Here is a 24,495-nt window from a genome sequence, read left to right on the forward strand (position 1 = left end):
TGCTCCGTCTACATCCTCGCCCCGTCGCCATTGTCTCGGGCGACTCGTCAAACCCTAGCCGCCAGATTCACCACCACCTCTCTCCCTTCCCTCTGCGGCTTTGCCTCTATGCGGAGGATGCTGCTGGGCTAAGGCGGGTTCTCCTCCCTGGCTCACATAGGAGGGGTGGGGCGGGACCTCCTCGCGCGAGACGGCGCGACCGCGATCTGACCCACTGGTAGAAAAAGGGCCTATAGTCCCGGTTCGTAAGGGCCTTTAGTCCCGGTTCCGGAACCGGGACTAAAGTGTCGGTACTAATACCTCCCCCCTTTAGTCCCGGTTCAATTCAGAACCGGGACTAAAGGCCCTCCACGTGGGCAGTGCGCACAGCCCAGTCAGGAGACCCTTTGGTCCCGGTTGATGGCACCAACCGGGACCAATAGGCATCCACACGTCAGCACTTCTGTGGCTGGGGTTTTTGTTTTTTTTTTGAAAGGGGGGGGGGGTGGTTGGGGGTTTTGGGGGGTTAATTTAGGTGTTTCATATATTGTGTTAGCTAGTTATAATTAATAGAGAGAAGTGTCCTCTCTTATGTCCGTGCTTGGTCGACGCTACGTACTATACATACGTATATAGAGAGGACTAGACACGCTAGCTAGCTAGTAAGCAAACGAAGGAAACAGAAGATCGTCATGAACATATATGCATATATACAGAGAGAAGTGATATCGACCACCTCTCCTTCTCCGAGAGATTGGTCGAACAGCAAGTTCTCGTATATCTATCTGACACTACCGGCTACATATATACAATAATTATCTCTTACAAATATAATCATACGGACTCAGGGTCTACATAGAATTCTCCGTCTTCAGGGATCACGTGGTCAAGAAAGAATGCCGCCAATTCCTCTTGAATTGCTCGCATGCGAGCTGGTGCTAGGAGTTCATCCCGCTTCCGAAACATCTAATTTGAAGAAGGGGGTCAATACATATATATATATATATATATATAAATGAATGAAACTCAACACAAATGATGGTAATAAAATAAAATTGTGAATATTGTTATTTACGTACTTCATATTGTTCGTTAGAGTACCCGCCCCGCTCACAGGTCGTGTGGCGGATGGACTCGCAGATGTAGTATCCACAGAAATCATTCCCTTGTTCCTGCCACAACCACTTTACAAGAAATAGAGGTCAATCAAACTGATAAGCAAGAATGCTAAATGGTATTGATGAAACTAGCGCTTGAATCACTAGGAGATGCGCGGAACATGCTACTATAGTACTTACTTTCGGGTGTCTAAATTCCAGCTCCTTCGGCAGTCCCGGAACTGTTTTGGTGAATTTTCTCCAAACCCTGCCGGACAAAGAAAACAATTACTTGATATCAGGAAATGAACAAAGTTGCTGATATGGTGGATAATGATCGATTTAACTTACTTCTTGAGGATTTCAGTCATGTCCGCATACTCCTTGGGATCTTTTCGTTTAGAGTCCAAGACGGTTACTACTCCCTGCTCAAGCTTAATCTCTAGGAGAATATAGTGGTAACTGCACACACATGCATAACTCATCAATTACATTACTATAACCTTGACTAATATATAAGGGAAACCGAATACGCACAAGACAGTAACACTCACCTGAAGTTGTAAGGAAAGAGTATTATATCTTTGTTTTGATTTATTATGAACGATCGTAGCAAGTTGGCCTCGGTAGCTGCGGCATGAAGTTTAACCTGAGTTGCATCTATGAGATATGTGTTAATGAACCCAATATCACCGACTTGTCTTTTCTTCAATTCGGCGATCTTCAATCTGCATAATATAGTGAGGATGATTATAAATACATGCAATAAAAGAGCTAAGCTATATAGAGAAACTTAATGACAGAAATAGTACTACTTACAGACAGTAGCAGGCGACCGTTGTTTTATCGAGGGCCAATTAATTGAAAAACTGATAGAACTCCTCAAATGGAACAGGCAACAGATCAATTCCAACGAGGTCATGCTCCGGTTTAACTCTCGCATACAAAGTACTCCTCCCCCCAGAGTCTCTGCAGATTTTCAAGTACCAATCATGCAATCTTCGCATCATCGTTGATAGAGATCTTTCAACTTTGACGAGAGGCTTCCCGTACTCGTATCTTTGTATCTGCACCTCCATGGGTTCATAATGTACTTCGTCGGGCAGGTAATCTGCAAGATTGCTATAACCGGGCACCATCCTCGGATCATTATCGACGTTGTGGCTAGGCACCTTGAGCGGGGGGCACGATTGCTTCGCTTGTTCGCCGAGCTGGGCAATTTGTTTCCCAGCTCATCGTTCTTTCAGCCTTTGATCACTGACAGTACTTCCCGACCGCTCCGCTTCGGCAAATTCCTTTCCAATAATGCGGTCATAGTTTCCTTTCGGCGGATCAGACTTCGATGGTTTTGTCAGGGCAGCCAGAGTGCGCTTCACTTTCATCCGATCTACCTTCTCCTCCGGAGGTGGATGTTTCTTTGCTTTCACCCCTTCAAAGAAGTTCCTCACTTCTTCTCGCGCGATCTCGGCGTTCTCCTCCAGGGTCCTCTCATATGGTAACTTCTCTGGAGTCTTCAGAGAAGGACTGAATCTGTATGTCCTCCTGCCTCTGGTTGTACTGCTAGACGCCGACCGAGCAGACGGAGCGGTTGTCTTATTTACTTGCTTAAGCGATGGAGGAGAAGGACTACGACGCGCCGGAGCAGCTGGAGCGGCGGCAGGTCTCTTCCGCCCTTGCTGACGAGGCGGAGAAGGAGGAGGTTGGCTGCTCGGGCGCGTCGGCGCAGGCGGAGAAGGAGGCGGAGTGCCGCCACGCGCCGGAGAAGGAGCCGGCCGAGGGCCCTGATCGTCACTCGCTGGAGGAGGAGGCGGTGGAGGCGGAGTGCCCTGACTCTCCGGAGGAGGAGGAGGAGGCGGTGGCGTCCAGTTCGGAAGGTTGATGAGCTCCTTCCGCCATAGGCATGGAGTCTTCAGAGCAGACCCCAGCCGAGTCTCCCCTTCACCGGTAGGGTGGTCAAGCTGGAGGTCCTCAAATCCCTCCGTTATCTCATCCACCATCACCCTAGCATATCCTTCTGGAATCGGCCGGCAGTGAAAAGTTGCGCCGGGTTCAGTAGGATAAACAGAGCCAACAGCCGCCTTGACCTTCAAATTCATCCATTGCGTCATAAGGTGGCAATTTTGAGACTCCGTTATAGCATCCACGGGATAGCTGGCAGGAGCCGTCAAGGCATGCTCCAGCTGAAGCAGCTCGGTGGAAGCCACACTGCTTCTGCGCTGAGATGGCGGGGTAGCTTCGGGGGAGGCTTCGGCAGTACGTTTGCTGCGATTTGCTTCTCGTTCCTCTATCGCGTCTACCCTTGCTTGCAGCACCTGTATTTGGGTCTGCTGCACTTTTTTCCTCCTCTCATGGGATTTGTAACCGCCTGCGTCCGGAAACCCAACCTTCCACGGAATGGAGCCTGGCGTGCCTCGTGTCCGTCCAGGGTGCTCAGGATTCCCGAGGGCCATTGTGAGCTCGTCGTTCTCTCTGTCTGGAAAGAACGTCCCTTCCTGCGCTGCTTCGATATACTGCTTAAGCTTACTGACCGGTGTGTCCATTTGATCGTTCGTCCAAATGCACTTCCCTATTACAGGGTCCAGTGTTCCGCCAGCCCCGAAGAACCAAGTCCGGCAACGGTCTGGCCAGTTAATTGTCTCTGGTTCGATCCCTTTATAAACCAGATCATTCTCAGTCTTGGACCACTTAGGCCGGGCTACGAGGTAGCCACCTGACCCCGTGCGATGGTGAAGCTTCTTCTTCGCAGCATTTTGCTTGTTTGTCGCCGACATCTTCTTACTCTTTTTTGATGTCTTGTGGGCCACAAATGCGGGCCAGTGATCTCTGATCTTCTCATATCTGCCCTTGAATTCTGGTGTCTCATTATTTTCGACAAACTTATTCAGCTCTTTCTTCCACCTCCTGAATAGTTCTGCCATCCTCTTCAGAGCAAAAGACTTGATTAATTTCTCTTTAACTGGGTTCTCTGGATTATCCTCAGGCGGTAGGGTGAAATTTGACTTCAGCTCAGTCCAAAGATCATTTTTCTGCATATCATTGACATAAGACACCCCAGGGTCTTCTGTAGCCGGCTTAAACCATTGCTGGATGCTTATCGGGATCTTGTCCCTAACCAGAACCCCGCACTGAGCAACAAATGTGCTCTTTGTCCAGAGGGGTTCAATAGGTTGGCCGTCGGGCGCGATTGCTATGATCTCAAACTTTTCATCCGAGCTCAACTTTTTCTTCGGGCCTCGTCTCTTTACCGAAGTTGTGCTCGATTCGGAGGGCTAGAAAAAAGAACAAAGACTTAATTAATATGTGTACATACCAAAACAATGAATGCATCAATCAGCTAGTCAGCATAGGCTTAACTAATATATATACCTGGCCGGACTCGGTTCGGTCACCGGAGCCGTCATCACGGTCTCCTTCTTGCACCGGCATTGGGTCACTGGAGCCGTCCTCATGTTCTTCTTCTTGCACCGGCATTAGGTCACCATAGCCAGCTTGTTCACCCTCTCCTTCCAGACCATCGGTTTCGTTGAGAAACAACGAGATGGCATCACTTCCTTCTGCGATTATGTCCCTCAACAACGCTTCTTTTGTTGCTTCGTCTAGGGTGGTGTCCATAGTTTCTACAAATATTTACAACATGGCAATTATTATTCAAACATGACAGATGGATATATTAGTGCCAAACGTAGAACTAGCTACCTAATCATAGTAAGCTATCGGGAGGGGGTATATATCGACAACGACGACACTACATCTATGTCCCTCGACGACCCTCGTTCCCGATAAAAAAAAGAGGAAGAAGAAGAAAAAAAAGAGGAGAAGAAAGAATAGAGGAGAAGATTCTCCTCTATTCTTTCTTCTCCTCTTTTTTTCTTCTTCCTCTTCTTTTTTTATCCTCTTCTTCCTCTCATGTTCGATAGGATCGCCGAGGGGTCGGGAGGTTGCCTAGTGTCAAGGGATTCAACAAAACCATGTCTTCATCATTAGGCGAAAGTAACATGTGCATGATGGTACGAAGCTCTTCAAAGTTGTTCTGGAACGGAGTCCCAGATAGGATAATTCGCTTTTTGGTACAAAGTTCAGCAAGAGCCTTCCGAATATCGCTATTTGGAAGGCCTTTGCTGAATTCGTACCAAAAGGTGGATTATTCTATCCGGGACTCCATTCCAGAATAACTTTGCAGAACTTCGTACCAACATGCCCTGGTTACTTCCGGCTAATGATGAAGGCATGGATTTCTTCAATACTTTCACACTAGGAAACCTCTCTCTACTTCCGGCTAATAAGAATAAGAATAAGAAGAAGAAGAAGAAGAAGAAAAGAAAAAAAAGAGGAGAAGAAGAAAGGAATAGTGGAGAAGAAGAGAAAATAGAATATATTCTATTTTCTCTTCTTCTCCACTATTCCTTTCTTCTTCTCCTCTTCTTTTTCTTCTTTTTTCTTCTTCTTATTTATTTCTCCTCTTCTTTTCGGTAGAGGAAACCCTAAATAGCTAGCAAGTATCGTGGGTGTGAGATACATGTGGCCTTCGGTGTCGGACACTACATCCACGTCCCACAAGTGACGTGGGCGTCGAAGCCCGCGCCACTTGTGGGATGTGGGTGTAGTGTCCGACACCGACGGTACATGTATCTCACACCGACGATACTTTCTATTTAGGGTTTATCCTCTACCGCTCCTCGACCTCTCGACGACCCTCGTTCCCGATAAAATAAAGAGGAAGAAGAAGAAGAAGAAAAAGAGAAGAAAGAATAGAGGAGAAGACTTCCTCTTCTTCCTCTCCTCTTCTTCTCCCTCTTCTTCCCCTTCTTCCTCGCCTCTCTCATGAATGTCCGGCGTTCTTGACCCCCCCCCCACGTGTCGAAGAAAAAAAAGAAGAAAAAAAAAGAGGAGAAGAAGAAAGGAATAGAGGAGAAAAGAGAAAATAGAATATATTCTATTTTCTCTTCTTCTCCACTATTCCTTTCTTCTTCTCCTCTTCTTTTTCTTCTTTTTTCTTCTTCTTATTTATTTCTCCTCTTCTTTTCCTCTCCTCTTCTTCTTTCTTTCCTCTTCTTATTTTCTTCTTTCCTATCCTTATTTTTCTAAAATTGTAACTTTTGCATATATAAAACTCTTCTAAAATTGTAACTTTCTATATAAAACTTTCCTATCGGGAGGGGGAGAAGATCGAAGAAAAAAAAGAAGAAAAAAAAGAGGAGAAGAAGAAAGGAATAGAGGAGAAGAAGAAAAAATAGAAAAAAATTTCTATTTTTTCTTCTTCTCCTCTTCCTTTTCTTCCTCTCCTCGTCTTCTCCTTCTTCCTCTCCACTGACATAAAATGCACTAACCTAAAATGCAACAAATATAAAATGCACTAAATCGATCAACTAACCTAAAATCAGTGATAAAATGCACTAACCTAAAATCGATATCTACTAACAACTTAAAAAAAATAGCACATATATGAAAAAATGCATATATGAAAAAAAACATCATCATATCATCAACAGAAAAAAAACATCATCATATCATCAACAGAAAAAAAACATCATCATATCATCAACCTAAAATCAGTGATAAAAAGGGCGCCGGCGGCCAGACCAAAAGTGGCGGCGTGTGGTCGGGGCGACGGCGACGGGGTTGGGGAAGGGGCGGCGCGCGCGGCGACGGCGACGGGGTCAGGGAAGGGGCGGCGCGCGGCGGGCGCGGGGCGGGGCGGGGCGACGGCGCGGGGACGGGGCAGGGCGACGGCGCGGGGATGGGGCGGGCTCGGGGACGGGGCAGGGCAGGCTCGGGGACGGGGCGGGGCGACGACGGGCTCGGGGACGGGGCGGGGCGACGGCGGCAGGCGCGGGGCGACGGCGACGGCGACGGGGTCAGGGAAGGGGCGGCGCGGGGCGATGACGGGCTCGGGGCGGCGCGCGGCGGGCACGGGGAGGCGACGGGCTCGGGGCGGTGACGACGACGACGAACGGCCTGGGGGCGAATGGGAGCGGTTGGCCAAAATTTCACAAGTGTTGGCTTATATAGCCAGAGCAATGGTCCCGGTTCGTGGCATCAACCGGGACCAATGCCACCCTTTAGTCCCGGTTGGAGCCACGAACCGGGACCAAAGGCCAATTTTCAGCAGCCGAAAGGGCGGGAAGCGGCGGCCTTTGGTCCCGGTTGGTGGCACCAACCAGGACTAAAGGGTGGCATTGGTCCCGGTTGATGCCACGAACCGGGACCAATGCCCCCTTTAGTCCCTGTTGGTGCTACCAACCGGGACCAATGGCCTTTGCTGCCCCGCGCCCAAAAGTATAGTCCCACATCGCTAGCTGAAGGGCGCCGGCACTGGTTTATAAGCGCGGGTGTGCCTCCCCATTCGAGCTCCTCTCTAATGCAGGCTTTCGGGCCTAAACTTGCTACTGCCTGTGGGCCTATTGGGCCTTCTGCGGGCCTGAATCCTGGCCCATGTAGGGTTTCTAGTCGTATTTAGGCCGTGGAGGCCCAGTAGGAGGCATTTTTTTTGGTTTTTTCTTTTTTATTTCTACATTTTTTTGGTTTTTTATTTTTTTTATTTCTACTTACAACTAAATACTTACAGTTTTTTAGTGATTTCTTTTTCCTTTTAGGTCACAAAAATTATAAACTTTCTGTTAGTGCCATTAGTTTTAAATTTTGAATAGTTTAAATTTGAATTTTTAAAAATATGTGTGAATCACTAGTTTATGAATAACTTTACTAAAAAAATAGAATTTTTTTCTATTTATTTTTTATTTATACTTACAACTAAATACTTATAGTTTTTTAGTGATTTCTTTTTGATTTTAGGTCACAAAAATTATAAACTTTCTGTTAGTGCCATTAGTTTTAAATTTTGAATAGTTTAAATTTGAATTTTTAAAAATTTGTGTGAATCACTAGTTTATGAATAACTTTACTATAAAAATAGAATTTTTTTTCTTCTTTGCTATTTATTTTTTATTTATACTTACAATTAAATACTTATAGTTTGATTTTAGGTCACAAAAATTAAATACTATAAAAATTCTTTTTGCTATTGAAGAATATTATAGTTTTATTTTAGTTGATCATAACATAATATTTTAATTGATTGTTTTTATTTTCATAAAAGTTTTGTAGTTCATTCTGTTTGCTATTAATTCATTCTTTGAGCTAAATGACTCTGAAATTGGAAAGCATTTCAAAATGAACTCTGAAAAGGTTGAAAGTTGGCATGGTATCATCATTTCACCCACATAGCATGTTCAAAAAGTAGAGAGGGTTACGACAAAAACTTGATGCACTTCATGTACAAAATGGACAATCACTTTCGAAGTATCAAAGTTTCAAACCATAAGACATGAAAGCATTTCAAATGAACTCTGAAAAAGTTGAAAGTTGGGATGGTATCATAATTTCACCCACATAGCATGTGCATGTACAAAACGGACAATGGTAGCATGTTCGTCTGTTACAAATTTGGCATGGTATCATCATAATAGTTGCGGGAGAAAGTCTTCACTTTTTCTTCGCTTGTGTCATTTGCTTATTGCGCCGTAACCATGGATAATCTTGATTGTTTATCAGGATGCTTGGGTCAGCCTTGACATTGAAGGGAGGAATTTCATGAAACTTTTCATAATCTTCAGACATGTCTGTCTTGCCGTCCACTCCCAGGATGTCCCTTTTTCCTGAAAGAACTATGTGGCGCTTTGGCTCATCGTATGATGTATTCGCTTCCTTATCTTTTCTTTTTCTCGGTTTGGTAGACATGTCCTTCACATAGATAACCTGTGCCACATCATTGGCTAGGACGAACGGTTCGTCAGTGTACCCAAGATTTTTCAGATCCACTGTTGTCATTTCGTACTGTGGGTCTACCTGTACCCCGCCGCCTAACAGATTGACCCATTTGCACTTAAACAAAGGGACCTTAAAATCAGGTCCGTAGTCAAGTTCCCATATGTCCACTATGTAACCATAATATGTGTCCTTTCCGCTCTCGGTTACTGCATCAAAGCGGACACCGCTGTTTTGGTTGGTGCTTTTTTGATCTTGGGCAATCGTGTAAAATGTATTTCCATTTATCTCGTATCCTTTGTAAGTCAATACAGTCAAAGATGGTCCCCTGGACAACAAGTACAACTCATCACAAACAGTGTTGTCACCTCTGAGACGTGTTTCCAACCAACTGCTGAAAGTCCTGATGTGTTCACATGTAATCCAGTCGTCGCACTGCTCCGGGTGTTTGGAGCGCAGACTGTTCTTGTGTTCATCGACATACGGGGTCACCAAGGTAGAGTTCTGTAGAATTGTGTAGCGTGCTTGAGACCAAGAATATCCGTCCCTGCATATTATTGAGTCTCTTCCAAGAGTGCCTTTTCCAGTCAGTCTCCTCTCATACCGCGATTTAGGGAGACCTATCTTGTTAAGGCTAGGAATGAAGTCAACACAAAACCCGATAACATACTCTGTTTGATGGCCCATGGAGATGCTTCCTTCTGGCCTAGCGCGGTTACGGACATATTTCTTTAGGACTCCCATGAACCTCTCAAAGGGGAACATATTGTGTAGAAATACGGGCCCCAGGATGACAATCTCGTCGACTAGATGAACTAGGACGTGCGTCATGATATAGAAGAAGGATGGTGGGAACACCAGCTCGAAACTGATAAGACATTGCGCCACATCACTCCTTAGCCTTGGTACGATTTCTGGATCGATCACCTTCTGAGAGATTGCATTGAGGAATGCACATAGCTTCACAATGGCTAATCGGACGTTTTCCGGTAGAAGCCCCCTCAATGCAACCGGAAGCAGTTGCGTCATAATCACGTGGCAGTCATGGGACTTTAGGTTCTGAAACTTTTTCTCTGGCATATTTATTATTCCCTTTATATTCGACGAGAAGCCAGTCGTGACCTTCATACTGAGCAGGCATTCAAAGAAGATTTCTTTCTCTTCTTTCGTAAGAGCGTAGCTGGCAGGACCTTTATACTGCTTCGGAGGCATGCCGTCTTTTTCGTGCAAATGTTGCAGGTTCTCTCGTGCCTCAGGTGTATCTTTTGTCTTCCCATACACGCCCAAGAAGCCTAGCAGGTTCACGCAAAGGTTCTTCGTCACGTGCATCACGTCGATTGAGGAGCGGACCTCTAGGTCTTTCCAGTAGGGTAGGTCCCAAAATATAGATTTCTTCTTCCACATGGGTGCGTGTCCCTCAGCGTCATTCGGAACAGCTAGTCCACCGGGACCCTTTCCAAAGATTACATAGTGTAAATCATTGACCATAGCAAGCACGTGATCATCGATGCGCATGGCGGGCTTCTTCCGGTGATCTGCCTCGCTTTTGAAATGCTTGCCTTTCTTTCGACATTGATGGTTGGTCGGAAGAAATCGACGATGGCCCAGGTACACATTCTTCCTGCATTTGTCCAGGTATATACTTTCAGTTTCATCTAAACAGTGCGTGCATGCGTGGTATCCTTTGTTTGTCTGTCCTGAAAGGTTACTGAGAGCGGGCCAATCGTTGATGGTCACGAACAGCAACGCCTTAAGGTTAAATTCCTCCTGTCTGTGCTCATCCCACGTACGTACACCGTTTTCATTCCACAGCTGTAAAAGTTCTTCAACTAATGGCCTTAGGTACACATCAATTTCGTTGCCGGGTTGCTTAGGGCCTTGGATGAGAACTGGCATCATAATGAACTTCCGCTTCATGCACATCCAAGGAGGAATGTTATACATACATAGAGTCACGGGCCAGATGCTGTGATTGCTGCTCTGCTCCCCGAAAGGATTAATGCCATCCGCGCTTAAAGCAAACCATACATTCCTTGGGTCCTTTGCAAACTCATCCCAGTACTTTCTCTCGATTTTTCTCCACTGCGACCCGTCAACGGGTGCTCTCAACTTCCCATATTTCTTTCGGTTCTCACTGTGCCATCGCATCAACTTGGCATGCTCTTCGTTTCTGAACAGACGTTTCAACCGTGGTATTATAGGAGCATACCACATCACCTTCGCAGGAACCCTCTTCCTGAGGGGCTCGCCGTCAACATCACCAGGGTCATCTCGTCTGATCTTATACCGCAACGCACCGCATACTGGGCATGCGTTCAGATCCTTGTATGCACCGCGGTAGAGGATGCAGTCATTAGGGCATGCATGTATCTTCTCCACCTCCAATCCTAGAGGGCATACGACCTTCTTTGCTGCGTATGTACTGTCGGGCAATTCGTTATCCTTTGGAAGCTTCTTCTTCAATATTTTCAGTAGCTTCTCAAATCCTTTGTCAGCCACAGCATTCTCTGCCTTCCACTGCAGCAATTCCAGTACGGTACCGAGCTTTGTGTTGCCATCTTCGCAATTGGGGTATAACCCTTTTTGTGATCCTCTAACATGTGATCGAACTTCAGCTTCTCCTTTTGACTAATGCATTGCGTCCTTGCATCGACAATGACCCGGCGGAGATCATCATCATCGGGCACATCGTCTGGTTCCTCTTGATCTTCAGCAGCTTCACCCGTGGCAGCATCATTGGGCACATCGTCTGGTTCCTCTTGATCTTCACCAGCTCCCCCCGTTGCAGCATCACCGTATTCAGGGGGCACATAGTTGTCATTGTACTCTTCTTCTTCACCGTCTTCCATCATAACCCCTATTTCTCCGTGCCTCGTCCAAACATTATAGTGTGGCATGAAACCCTTGTAAAGCAGGTGGGAGTGAAGGACTTTCCGGTTAGAGTAAGACCTCGTATTCCCACATTCAGTGCATGGACAACACATAAAACCATTTTGCTTGTTTGCCTCAGCCGCATCGAGAAACTCATGCACGCCCTTAATGTACTCGCGGGTGTGTCTGTCACCGTACATCCATTGCCGGTTCATCTGCGTGCATTATATATAATTAAGTGTCCAAATTAATAGAAGTGTACAAATCTCGAGGAAAATGGAGCTTGGAGGTCGAGCTTCGAGAGGAGAAAGCTTAAGTAGTGTGGCTCGGGCATTCCATCGAACACCTCATGTTCATAGGAGGTGAGCTAGAGCACCACAAAGCCCTCTCCCCCTCGGCCAGAAAAAACATAGCACTGTGCTCTGCTCTTGCGCGAGGGGGTATATATAGGCACCTCACTGGTCCCGGTTGGTGGCATGAACCGGGACTAAAGGGGAGCCTTTGGTCCCGGTTCAAGCCACCAACCGGGACCAATGGTGGTGGGCCAGGAGCGAGGCCCATTGGTCCCGGTTCGTCCCACCAACCGGGACCAAAAGGTCCAGACGAACCGGGACCAATGGCCCACGTGGCCCGGCCGGCCCCCTGGGCTCACGAACCGGGACTAATGGGCTGAGCCGGCCTGGACCATAGCCCTGTTTTCTACTAGTGACCTATGGAGGCGCGACAACGTGCTCCGGGCGGCGGCGAGCCTGCCTAGTGGCGGGCCGCCGCCAACGGCGTGGAGAGGGCACAGTGGAGGTCCGGGTTGGCCAGATCGTGGCGGGTGCATGCGTGCGTCTCCTGGTCTCCTGGCTTGGATCCTGGGGCGGTGAGCCTGGAAGGTGGAGGCGGGTGAAGCTCAAGCGACCCGCGGCGGCATGGAGTGTGATGTCCCTGGCCAAGGAAAAACTCCACCGGCAATCTGGTGGCTTGGGCTTCGGATTAGACCAGATTAGTGACACGGCGACTGTCGAGGTTTGGCGAGGTGAGGTGGCAGTCCTCCCCCTGAACTCCAGTGGTGGCACACGCAGGTAGTGACCGGTGTGTCAGGGCTCCCACGGTGTCAATGCTTCTAAAGGTGGTCGCTGGACTAGAAGACTAGATGTGGGGCTTTGAAGGTGTTCTGGCCGATGCACAAGATGTCGGATGGATGCATGTGGGACAAGATCCAGGTGAAAACCTTATCTACGGCCGATGGCCGGAGCCGGTGATGGTGACACTCTTGGCGGTTTCCTTCTTGGAGACATCATCGAGGTGATGTTCCCGCCTCCTTCCGCTACCTTCGAGGGAAACCCTTGATCATTCGATCAGGTGATGGTGGGACTCAGGTGTCGTTCCTCCCGTGAGGGCGTCATTATTGGAGGTGGCATTGGCTTGAGGGACTAGTGGACGGTTCCAGCGGTGGAGAGGATTTCCATGTGACGCATCGACAACGTGGAATCTCGGCGGCGTGGCGCGGCAGAGTCTCGCCGATGGATGTGTGATGATGAATGCGCGTAGGGATGAGGTGTTGTCTGGCGCCGTGGGGGCGTCGACGGCAGGCCTGATAAGTTTGATGCGTCAGTACCTGCTCTAAAGATGGATCGGTGGAAGACGACGGCGACGGCCTCGAAAGTGCGCCGGACCGGTGTGTGTGCCCCAGTCCCGGCAATGTGGCTTGGTTGAGGCCTTTGACTTTAGATGTTAGGCTTTGGTGCGATGTCTGTTTAGCATACGGCTCGGACAATCGGCACTCCTTCATCAAATGAATAGAAGTAGCGACAGATGCTGACAAGATGGTGGCTTCAGACTACTTTGTAAGGTCTTTATATGAATAATTAATAAAACGTATGTATGCATCGTCCGGATGCAGAGGCCGGGGGTTATCCTCTTTTTTAGAAAAATGGACTTGATTGAAATCAAGCCACCGGAAAATAGTGAATCTAAAAGAAAAATCTAAAGAACTTGGCTGCAGTTTGTTGGTGCTGGTGTTGTTGTTGCTCTGTTCTTTGTATGCCAAAGGAGTGATTATGCTTGCGAAGGATGATGACGGCAGGGAGAACTGTCAAACACGTCGGAAAACTTATCTTTCCCTCGAAAAAAAACACGTCGGGAAACCAAATCTGTTTCAGGGTCCGGGTCCGGTTACGGTTACGGTTTCGGGAATGACTAAAGACTCTTCCACTTTCACTTTGGATTTCACAGTTGATTGTTCCTTTCTAATGTTCTCTGGAATCCAGATATAAATAAATGATTATCCCTCTCTTGGTCTTTTCACTTTGTCCGTTTTGTCGTGTGTGCTAGCCGTACGGGGCCCCTATAAAATCCTCCAAACCATTTCGAGCTTTAAACCTCAAGTGCAGACGACGAACAAATACAATGGTGGATTCCATGGCGAGCGTCACCGAGCTCGGTGCCATGATCTCCGACGCGTGCCAGGAAGCGGAGAAGCTGCCCGGAGCTCTCATCTCGTGCGGCGTCGTCGAAGCGGCGGCTGCACTCTGCCTGATCATCTCCAGCGCGCCCATAGGCTTGTTTCTCCACCACGGCAAGGCGCCTTACTACTTGTACTACGGCATCCTGGTCGCCGTGGCCATCTTCGGGCTCTTGGAGGCGTCGGCCGGCTTCTGGGTGTCCGGCGACGTGGTCGGACGGCGTGCCGTCGGGAAGACGATCATGTGGGTGTCTATCGTGCCCCTGGTCAGCGTCCTTGCAATCGGAGGGTTGGTCATCCTGAACGTGAAATAGCTGATCCTATTTCTCGAAGTATTTCTGGCTTGTTTCGTTTGCTGTCATATACTGCTAGTTTGGTACTGTTGCAAAATAAGCAGGGGTGAGGTGCGTTGCTTTGTGCCAGTTGTGTCTGTACTTGTAATCTGTATGTGTTTGCTATGTTCGCGAGAGTGAGCATGTTTGCTATGTTTGCTACGTTTCATTTACGCTGTGATTATCCTGTGCCTTTTAAGCGATGTTTTTGTCATCAGTTTTTTCAATAAGAAAGAAACTCCATTTTTTTTACGTGAGAACGAAACTGCATTTGTTTTGATCGGAAGCAGAGGAACGAGACAGTCTTTTTTTTTTGAGAAGAAGGAACGAGACAGTCTTTTTTTTTGAGACTAAACACACTTTATTAATCATAAAAGTTCATAGGAATACAACGAATGTCTGGTGGGTTTATAAGCCATACATGACGCCCATAATCTAGGCCGAAAGCGTGTTTAGCGAGGCTATGTGCCTCGATGTTTGTCGATCTGCCCTCAAAGATGAAGTTGCATTGATCAAAGTCCGGTGCCGTCTCCTTGATCTCCTTAATAGTAGTAGCATATAATCCTCCTATGCTTTCTTTGATGTCCCTGATCACGCCCTGGCAGTCCGAAGCAATAACAAGCCGGGGAAGATTCAAGTCCGATACTAGAGCAAGCGCCTCACGACAGGCCAAGGCTTCTAGAGTTGCCGGATCCACCACTCCTGGGATCTTGATCACAGAGGCACCTAGGAATACACCCATGTCATCTCTGCATACGGCGCTGAACGTACCATCAAGGGTATTTCTCGCTGTTGCTCCATCAACTCTAATCTTCGCCACTCCCGGCGGCGGTGGTATCCATTTAGCCTGATCCTGGACCGGGTTTTGGGTCGCAGCTCCTCGAGTCACTTTGGGCTTGCATTCCTCGATCTCCCGAATGTACTTTGAAATGAAGCTATGCGTTGCCAACGGGCTCTGGAATACATTCTCATGCAGCGCCTGTCTCCTTGAGTGCCACAGCGCCCACATGGTGACCGCGACCTGGATGAACTCAGTCGGCGACAACATTTCCAATAGGGCAAACAACCACCTCTTCGCGTCCGGCTCTGTTGTGTTGTTCAGAGCTTCAGCTCCGGATCTTGCAGCGCCCACACACAACGAGCGACTGTGCAGTGTAGTAGCGAGTGTTGCCATGAATCTTCTGCCCCGCACAAGCCACACCGTGTGCTTGTGGACATGTTTCGGTGATGAAGCAAATCTGCCATGGGGATAGATTGCTGAGCAAGCCTCCATAAAAAGATCTTCACCTTGGGGGGTACATTAACTTTCCATAACTACTCCCACGCCTTTGAATCCCTGTCAATATCTGAGGAGTTAGCTCGGCCTTCTAGCCATGCTTCTCTCCTCATCTTGGTGTTAACCAGCATGCGGTAAGCGGACCTTACAGAGAACACCCCATTCTTTTCATGGATCCAAGACCAGAAATCCTCAATGTGTCTTGTACATAAGGGTATTGACATAATCGCCTGTGCATTTGTTGGAAGAAAAATCTCTGAGATCGCTGTGCTGTCCCATTGTGCACCTGGCAATATTAGTTCGTTCACCCCCTGAGGTGGATTCGCTATTCTGCTCACTATCGGTCTCATATTAGCCGGACATGGTAGCCAGTTTTGGTTCCAAATATGCGTGGTTAGGCCATCACCAATACGCCAGATTAGTCCCTAATTTAGCACTTCTCGTCCATCCATGATAGCTCGCCAGATTTGGGAGGGGGCCGAACCCAGCTCCGCGCTTAAGAAATCCGTTGTAGGGTGGTACTTTGCTTTCAGGACTCGGGCGCTAAGGGATTGCGGATCCGTCAAAATTCTCCAGGCTTGTCTCGCTAGCAACGCTAGGTTGAAAAGCTCAATATCCTGAAATCCTAATCCACCATAGAATTTTGGCATGCTCATAGTGCTCCATGAAACCCAGCTCGCCTTCCGTTTCCCTTCTTTGCTACCCCACCAAAACTTTCTAATGAGCGTGTTGATATGCTCACATAGGCCTCATGGGAGCTTAAAACATGACATGGAGTAAACGGGAACCGCTTGTGCTACGGATTTAATCAGAACCTCTTTTCCTCCAGCAGACAATAGCTTTTCCATCCACCCCTTAACCTTGCTCCATACTCTGTCTTTAAGAAATTTGAAGCCTCCGTTTTTGCTCGCTCCCACATCGGTGGGCATGCCCAAATATCTATCAGAAAGAGATTCATTTGGAATATTCAAAATGTTTTTTACCTCCGTTTTCAGCGAATTCGGGGTGCCCTTACTGAAAAACACTGAAGACTTTGCTAAATTTATTCTCTGGCCTGAGGCATTACAATAACTATCCATCAAGGAAGACAACTCATTTGCTCCAGTTGAACTGGCTTTGACAAACAGCAGGCTATCATCTGCGAAAAGCAAGTGGCTTACCGGCGGTGCCGTCGGAGCCACTCGAATACCACCGAGGTGCGATGATTCATCTTGGGTTTTTAAGAGGCACGAAAGGCCCTCCGCTGCGATCAAAAACAGTTATGGAGAAATAGGGTCTCCCTGACGGATCCCTTTGGATGGTGTGAATTCCTCAAGCTTGTTTCCATTGAATAGGATAGAAATTTTTACTGAAGTCACCATTCTCATGATTGAGGCTACCCAAGTAGGTGCAAATCCCATCTTGGTCATGATAGCCTCAAGGTAGTTCCACTCAACACGGTCATAGGCCTTCATCATATCCAGTTTAACTGCACAATATCTATTCCGTTGAGCCTTGTTCCTTTTCATGAAATGCAGGCATTCATAGGCTGTTATGATATTATCCGTGATTAAACGGCCAGGCACAAACGCAGACTGCTCCTCCGAGATGATGTCAGGCAATATCTGTTTCAATCTATTGGATAACACCTTGAAGGCAATCTTATATAAAATGTTGCATAAGCTGATGGGTCTAAACTGTGTCAAGTCAGAGGGATCTTTTACCTTTGGTATTAGGACAAGAATTGTCTCATTAATAGCCTCCGGTCCTTCCTCTCCACGCAAAATGCGAAGCACTACTTTAGTTACCTCGCCACCACACAGCTCCCAATGTCGCTGGAAAAAGTGCGCCGGGTATCCGTCCGGCCCCGGAGCCTTCGTAGGATACATTTGGAAGAGGGCAGTTTTCACCTCGTCCCCACTATACGGAGCGGTGAGTAGCAAGTTCTATCCGGGGTGACCTTGGAGGGAACTGCATCCAGCACCGTATCCATTCCTGTCGTACCCTCTGACGTGAATAAGTTTTTATAGAACTCATTTGTGATCGAGGCCATCTCAACCTGATCATCGGTTGACGTTCCATCCGCTCGCTGCAGGGTTTTGATAGTATTCTTCCGTCGACGCATACTTGCCCTTCGTTGAAAGAACTTGGTATTTCTGTCCCCTTCAGTGAGCCAGTCAACACGCGAGCGTTGACGTTGCATTATTTCCTCCATATGATAGAGCTCAACAAGACGATCAGAAATTTTTGTCTCTGCATGTGACGGCGCGATTCTCTGGGGGTCATTCTGCAAAGTAGCCAGCTCCCTCTTTAGTTTCTTTATTTCTTTTCCCACACAGCCTATCGTCGCCCCGCTCCACTGTCGCAGCGATGCCGACAGGTCGCCCAATTTTTTACTCAGTTGCATGATGCTTTGGCCAGCCGGAGAGCCACTCCACATCGCCTCCAAAGAAGGACCAAATTCCTCGTGCCGTTCCCAGTACATTTCATACCTAAACAACTTTTGTTTAGCTTGTGATGCAGTAGGAGGTTCCAGCTGCAAACGTAATGGGCAATGGTCGGACGAGGCAGCAGTCTCATGAGACAGTTGGGCCTGAGGGAAGGCAGCCATCCAATCCGTATTTTAAAGTGCACGATCAAGACGTACTCTGCAATATCCTTCCCCTGCCGTTTTCTTTTCAAAAGTCCAAGGCTTGCCGTGGTATCCCAGATCAGTAAAGGCACAAACATCTACCACTTCGCGGAAAGCTTGAATTTGTGTGTGCCTTCTCTGTCCAGTCCCCATGTGTTCATGTGGGTTAAGAACCTCATTAAAATCACCTATGCAGAGCCATGGCAATGTGCTCGCGGACACAAGTGATTTAAGTAGATCCCAGGTTTTATGTCTCTCACTCACCTGGGCTTCACCGTAAACGCATGTCAGCCTCCAATCACTATGGTTGGGCATAGACACTTTAGCATCCACATGATACTGAGAATAGCCGAAAACATCGAGATTTATTCCATTATTCCAAAACAAACCGATTCCACCGCTGCGGCCCGAACTGCCAACAGCATAAGCATGATTAAAACCTAAGGTACTAGCAAGATTTTTGACACGTGCTTTTGAGATCTGAGTTTCTACAATACATAGCACTGTCGGGGCAAATTGCTTCGCTAAGTCGCAAAGCTCTCGAATTGTCGCGGCTTTGCCCACACCACGACAATTCCAGCATAGGACATTCATTGTGCCCGACGATCCTCCTCTCGGGAGGTCGCCGATTTTGCTTGGTTGAGTTTCTCAGATGCTGCATTCTTTTTCGGGGCAGTCTTGTCAGGGTTGACTCGTGGCCGCTTCGGGTCCTGCTTGGAGGAAGGGCTGGCAGGGATCTCTGGAGGCGGTAGCGCTGGTGCTGTGGAAGACGATGGGAGAGCTAGCACGCCCCCTCCCTTAGGCTCTGACGTGCGTTTCCTGCTTCCATCAGCATCCTGCATGAGTTCGTCAGACTTGTTCACATAAGAGTTTTCCATATCAGGCTCACTTGGGGTGTCATGCTCCTGGGTACGGCCTGCTGATCGTCCTCCACGATGACCCCGCGTCGTCCTCTACCTCGCCCCGCTCTCGGGCCTGTCCCAACCACTACAAGAAATTTGTTAATACATGACGGATCTTGTCTGTCACGGATCAGTGCAAAACTGTCATGGGTGCCCATCCTTGACGGATTTGTAATCCGTCATGTATATCGCGTCATAATTTCATATTGTACCTTCCATGACAGTTCTTGGCCGTCATGGATATGCCCCAGGCCCGCCCAAGCCCAGACCTCTATGACAGAACAATCCGTCATAGATTAATGCCATGTAGGCGCCACATAGGATTTTCAATTGACCAAATTGAATGACGTGGCTGCCTACGTGGATACTATTTTCCGTCACTAAATTTGGTTGAGCCCATTTCTTCTCGCCCAACATTGACCCAATACGTTTTTAGCATAATATGTTTCACAAATCCTAATGCTAATTTTGGCCCAACAAAAAGTATTTGCAAAGTGTCAAACATTAGGTTTATTTGATATGCTGCCAGCCATATTTATGTATCTACAACATAGCAGTTTACAAAATCCTTTATGAAATGATAACTAACAACATAGATTCACAAAAATATATTACACAACAGGGTTAAGAACCAGTACAATCCATTTTACATGAACATAACATATAAACTATTGAGGTTGTCATTCATGCTCTCGCGGTCAACGCTCTTGATGGCAACTTATATGTCGTGGCTGATTGTGATGTGCAGCACCAAGTAGCCTGCGATATGATCGTACCTAGCATATTTACAAGAATATTAGACATTTGTAGATACACATAGATAGTAGAAATAAGAGAATTGCAACAAACATAAAAATGAATTACATGATGTCCAAATTCTTAAATCGTATAGTGCCTACAAATGAGAATAACATTGTATCTACTATATACAAAACAAGAGTAAACATGAGGTTGCTTAAAATTAATCCAGAGAGAAGTGTGTAAAATGAAAGTCAAATGACTAACAAACACACATCACAAAACTCAAGTACTATAGCAGTACTGTAGTAAATAAAAATAATACTTGCTTGCAAGTGATTTTCAAATGGCATGAAAAATATCAACGAAGAATATGATACAGTTTCCTTGAGCGATATGCCACATTAAGCCATGTACTGTTATTAGATGAAAAACACAAATGGAAAAAAAGTTCTTTCTGAGTTTTTCGCCATCTCTTCTCTCTAGACAGGAGTGCTCAAAATTTGTAATGTAGTGGACTATGAAACTTGAAAAATACTTGATAAACAGTGAAACAAAAGATAGGAAAGTGTAGCTTGAAATGATCATGCGTTATTTATATATTCATTCAGGATAGATAGAAAAGCACTTTTCTATCATAAATCCATTGGTTCAATTATCCATGTTAATTCTGTGCATAACAATTCCATATGCTGCCCACTTGACCAACATACTACTATTATTTATAACAGGAAACAGTAATGAAATGTAATGTACCAGTATATATTTATACAATGTGATGGCAGTAGGAACAAGGCTTGCCCATGTGTAGCAAACCTCATCAGCTTGAACAAGAATTACAAATTTAGTCTATACATGGCTTAAAAATTACTTCACGATTATTAAGGTATAAGCCGAATCAGAACACATGAACAGCGGGTAATGGCCAATCTAGTAGCGTATCGAAGCAATGCAAAGTTGTTAAGGTAGAAGCCAAAGTATGAAGTTGCTTTTTTTCGTTGGTTCATCCTGTACAGATTGCATTTTAGATATGCTCAATCTAGGGGAACCCAAAAGGTATCACCATGAAACAAAAAACATTGTTTAACTATAAAATCCACACTTATGGTTGTAGAGGAGGAACAACAAGCGTAAGTACTTGCATCTGATTCAGAAGATAAAAGAGAGTAGCAAAAATTAAATTGACCATTAACAGCAAATCAAGGAAAGGAGAAGGTGCATGATAACTAGCTGAGGAGCCCAGGCTAACTAGTCCTCTGCACTGAATTTGGTGTAAGGTGCATATATTGATACTACAGAGCCTTATTTCAAATATCTGCTGTATCCTCACTGTGATGTTATAATTCAGAATTTATGAAACATTTAACAAACCTTCTCAAAAGGCTAGCTTCTAATGAAATCGATTTTCCAAGAGCTGTTATTGAATACAATATGAAATTAGGAAGCAGATCATGCGCAAAGCTTGTTGCGCAATACAAAAACAGTAAACTTTATCAAGATGAGATACACCTGAATGCTGACCTTAGGAAATAAAGCATCCACTCAGCTTGTTATGCAAAAAGCACCTAAGAAACAACATGCAGGCTATCAGATTAACAAGTTTCCCTCACTGTCCAACAAACAATTTAAACAACTGGAGGTGCGCAACTCCTACATGAAGAAAATAGAATTCCTACCTGCAAAATTATTTCTTTCTTCAGGCCCATACAAGCTAGTAATCTACATGTAACAGTGTACAAGTTTAATCACGGGATCTGAGCAGAGGAGGGATGCAGAGGTACGGTGCTCACCGAAGAGGTCTGTAGGCGATGCGGCGGTCGCATTGCAGGTCGGCGTTCGCCGTCACGCGGCAGAGGGGGTCGCGGCAGGATGCACGGCCGCGTGGGACACGAGGCAGAGGAGGTCGGGGTCGCCGTCGTCCAGCCCAACGTGCGCGAGCGGACCAAGCTAAGGGTGCCCGCCATCCAAGAGGCGGAGAGGGCGCGAGGGGGCGCTGTGTGCGACAGAGAGGAGCCGCCGGAGATGCGCCGTCGATGCAGGTGACACCGCAGCCGAAAACCTAGCCATGGGCTAGGGGTCGTGGGCGAGCGTCGGAAACCGGGAGCGGCGGATCCAACCGACCTGGAGGACGGAGGGGTCAGAGACCAGGTTGTGAGTGTGTTGCGCGGTGGCCGACGTCGCCGGAATCGGCGTGCGTTGGTCGCGGTACGAGGGTTCGCACGAGAGAGAGAAATGGGTTGCGGGAGGGATGGTTTGGTTGGGGAGCGGCGGATCTGGCACCGGCGGAGCCGCGGAGCGGCGAGCTGAGGTGAGGGGGAGGCCCAGCGGCGAGCTGTGGGAGGACAGAGGCGAGGATGTGGTGGGTGGCGGCGATGGGGAATCGGGAGGAGGAAGATAGGAGCGGCGCACAGGAGGAGGGTCTTAGGGTTACCTCCTTTTGTACTGGGAACGGTTAGACGGGCTTCAGCGGGCTTGCACGGGCTTACCAGACCGTCCATGACGATTTCCGAAAATGTCATCAGAAATCCGTCATGAATTAACACATTTCTTGTAACACGCATATTCCAATCTGCTCTCAGATTTTTGAAGTGTAACGCGCGGACGGAGGGTGGATCCCATTACCATGCTCCTTATAGGCATGACCAAGATGACCACAGACTGCGCACCAGTCGGGTAGCCGCTCATACTTCACCCGATAGATCTGCCTCTTGCCATCGCGGATCATTGATACCGCATTCTTCAGAGGTTTGTGCACATTGATCCTTACCCAGACACGATAAAAATTACCAGCAAAGTCTTGGGTCATTGTTTCAGTAAAGAGGACCTCGCCAACTCTTGCCGCCAACGGCTCGACTAGGTGTGCATACAGGTCAGGCACATCGTGGATTTGGATCCATATATCCAGAGTGTCCAGCTTTACCTCAGTTGGTTTCGTGATCCCATCGTACGACGCAATGATGACTGCATCTCCTCTGAAGTTCCACGGCCCCTCCTGCATCACTCTTTCCCAATCACCGAGGCAGAAAAATTGCAATGTGTAGAGGTTGTCTTGAAGGGGTCGGAACTTCACATCGTGAGCCAGATCCCAAGCTGCCCTCATGTTTTTGAAAAACCAGTATTGGCTGTAGGGTTTTTCAATATGAACCCTAGCCACCGCCATCCACCTGATTGCATCTGGTGGAGCTTGCTTCTCGTCAAAGACAACATCATCGAGATCTTCCTCGCGGAGTCCCAATTCTGCCATCATCTTCTCTACTTCCGACGCGGAGGAGGAACCCGATGCTTCGTCCTGCTTCGATCCCATCGCCGCTGAAACTTGAAACCCTAGCCCGAAAAAAGAGAGATCGGATCGTGCAACGAACCCTAACTCTCCCAACACCGCCAGAAGAAGTCAATCAAGGCCGGGAAGTGATGCTAGATCACCCCTTGATCAGCCCGAATCGATCTCCACCGGGGCAGAACGGGAGGAGGGAAGGTGAAGGCTCCACGGCGGCGGAGATCGCCCCGGGAGAAGGAAACCCTAACCAGAGGGAAAAAAGCACCACAGAGGAACGAGACAGTCAAGAACAGAACATGCGTCCAGCAAGTCTGGGCCGAACTCACCTGGAAATAGCGCGTCTAAATGCCCAGTAAACGCACAAGGGCCACGCGACTGGCCCGGGCCCTGAACGCTTGAAGGTAGCGACTCGGACCTAACGACCTATTTTTCCCTGTATCGCTTTCTAGCGTCTTTTTACGTTTTCAGTCATGTTTTTCATTCGGTTTAAAAATATCATTATAATAAGTGCAAAACTTATAATAAAATTTATTAAGCGAATTTTATATTTTTAAAATTTTGATTTTTCCCAAAAGGAACACTTAAAAACCTGAATATGTTTTTAACTATTTAAATTTGAAAAGGTAGAATATTGCAAAAAAATATGAAAAAAAAATTAAAGGTCAAAAATAAAATATGAAAAATAAAAAATAAAAAATAAAGACAAAAATGGACTGGAACATTCTCCAATAGATGCAATGTGCCTTATATAATAAATGTGGATGAAAACATCCGATCAAACTTCTAGTTTTTTTTAGAGAGAAGGTCAAGCTTTTTGTTAGTCTTTTTTTTAAAACACCTGTATCTGTATTCATACTTGTAATCATTAGAAATACTCGCAATCATTACAAGCACACTGTTTTGGATATACGACCCAAAAAAATTATAAAGTAACTTGTACAACTAAGAATTAAAATGAAATTTCCCTAAAGAAAGTAATTACAACAAAATTTCTTGTAGGCATCCTTATTGTAGTATCAATCTTTGCAAGACAAAAACTGTCAATATTTTAGTAGAGGGACTACAGTTTAACTGGAGTAGTGATACTGTCACTCATTTATCTGCACCGATTTTGACTACTGATGAAGGTTTCTGAAAGCCCCTTGAGTTATTCATCCGAAAAGATGGGAAGCCGTGAATGATGGACCCACTTGGGC

General features: G+C 46.8%; 2 protein-coding genes and 1 long non-coding RNA gene across 3 annotated transcripts; 1 reads left to right on the plus strand and 2 right to left on the minus strand.

Annotated features, from left to right (window-relative positions):
• Positions 1-14,117: 14,117 nt before the first annotated feature.
• On the plus strand, positions 14,118-14,477 carry LOC147986751 (uncharacterized). Its single transcript, XM_087544952.1, has one exon. It carries the CDS (start codon positions 14,121-14,123, stop codon positions 14,475-14,477), a length of 357 nt encoding a protein of 118 aa, XP_087401078.1. The 5' UTR covers positions 14,118-14,120.
• A 382-nt stretch (positions 14,478-14,859) lies between these two features.
• Positions 14,860-15,543, minus strand: LOC147986752 (uncharacterized). The gene has a single exon (XM_087542134.1). The coding sequence runs from the start codon at positions 15,541-15,543 to the stop codon at positions 14,860-14,862; it is 684 nt and encodes a 227-aa protein (XP_087398260.1).
• A 4,162-nt stretch (positions 15,544-19,705) lies between these two features.
• On the minus strand, positions 19,706-22,441 carry LOC125539736 (uncharacterized). The gene is made up of 4 exons (XR_007296975.2): positions 21,813-22,441; positions 21,699-21,741; positions 21,544-21,587; positions 19,706-20,060 (listed from the first exon to the last, which is right to left on the minus strand). It is a non-coding gene; the product is annotated as an uncharacterized LOC125539736 (long non-coding RNA).
• Between the last annotated feature and the right edge of the window lie 2,054 nt (positions 22,442-24,495).

This window comes from Triticum urartu, chromosome 2A (assembly GCF_056163025.1).
Source record: "Triticum urartu cultivar PI428250 chromosome 2A, HENAU_Tu73, whole genome shotgun sequence".
In the NCBI taxonomy this organism is placed as follows: Eukaryota; Viridiplantae; Streptophyta; class Magnoliopsida; order Poales; family Poaceae; genus Triticum; species Triticum urartu.

Coding starts and splice junctions, on each gene's coding strand:
- LOC147986751 (XM_087544952.1), top strand. CDS start 14,121: ATGGCGAGCGTCACCGAGCTCGGTGCCATGATCTCCGACGCGTGCCAG.
- LOC147986752 (XM_087542134.1), bottom strand. CDS start 15,543: ATGTTGTCGCCGACTGAGTTCATCCAGGTCGCGGTCACCATGTGGGCG.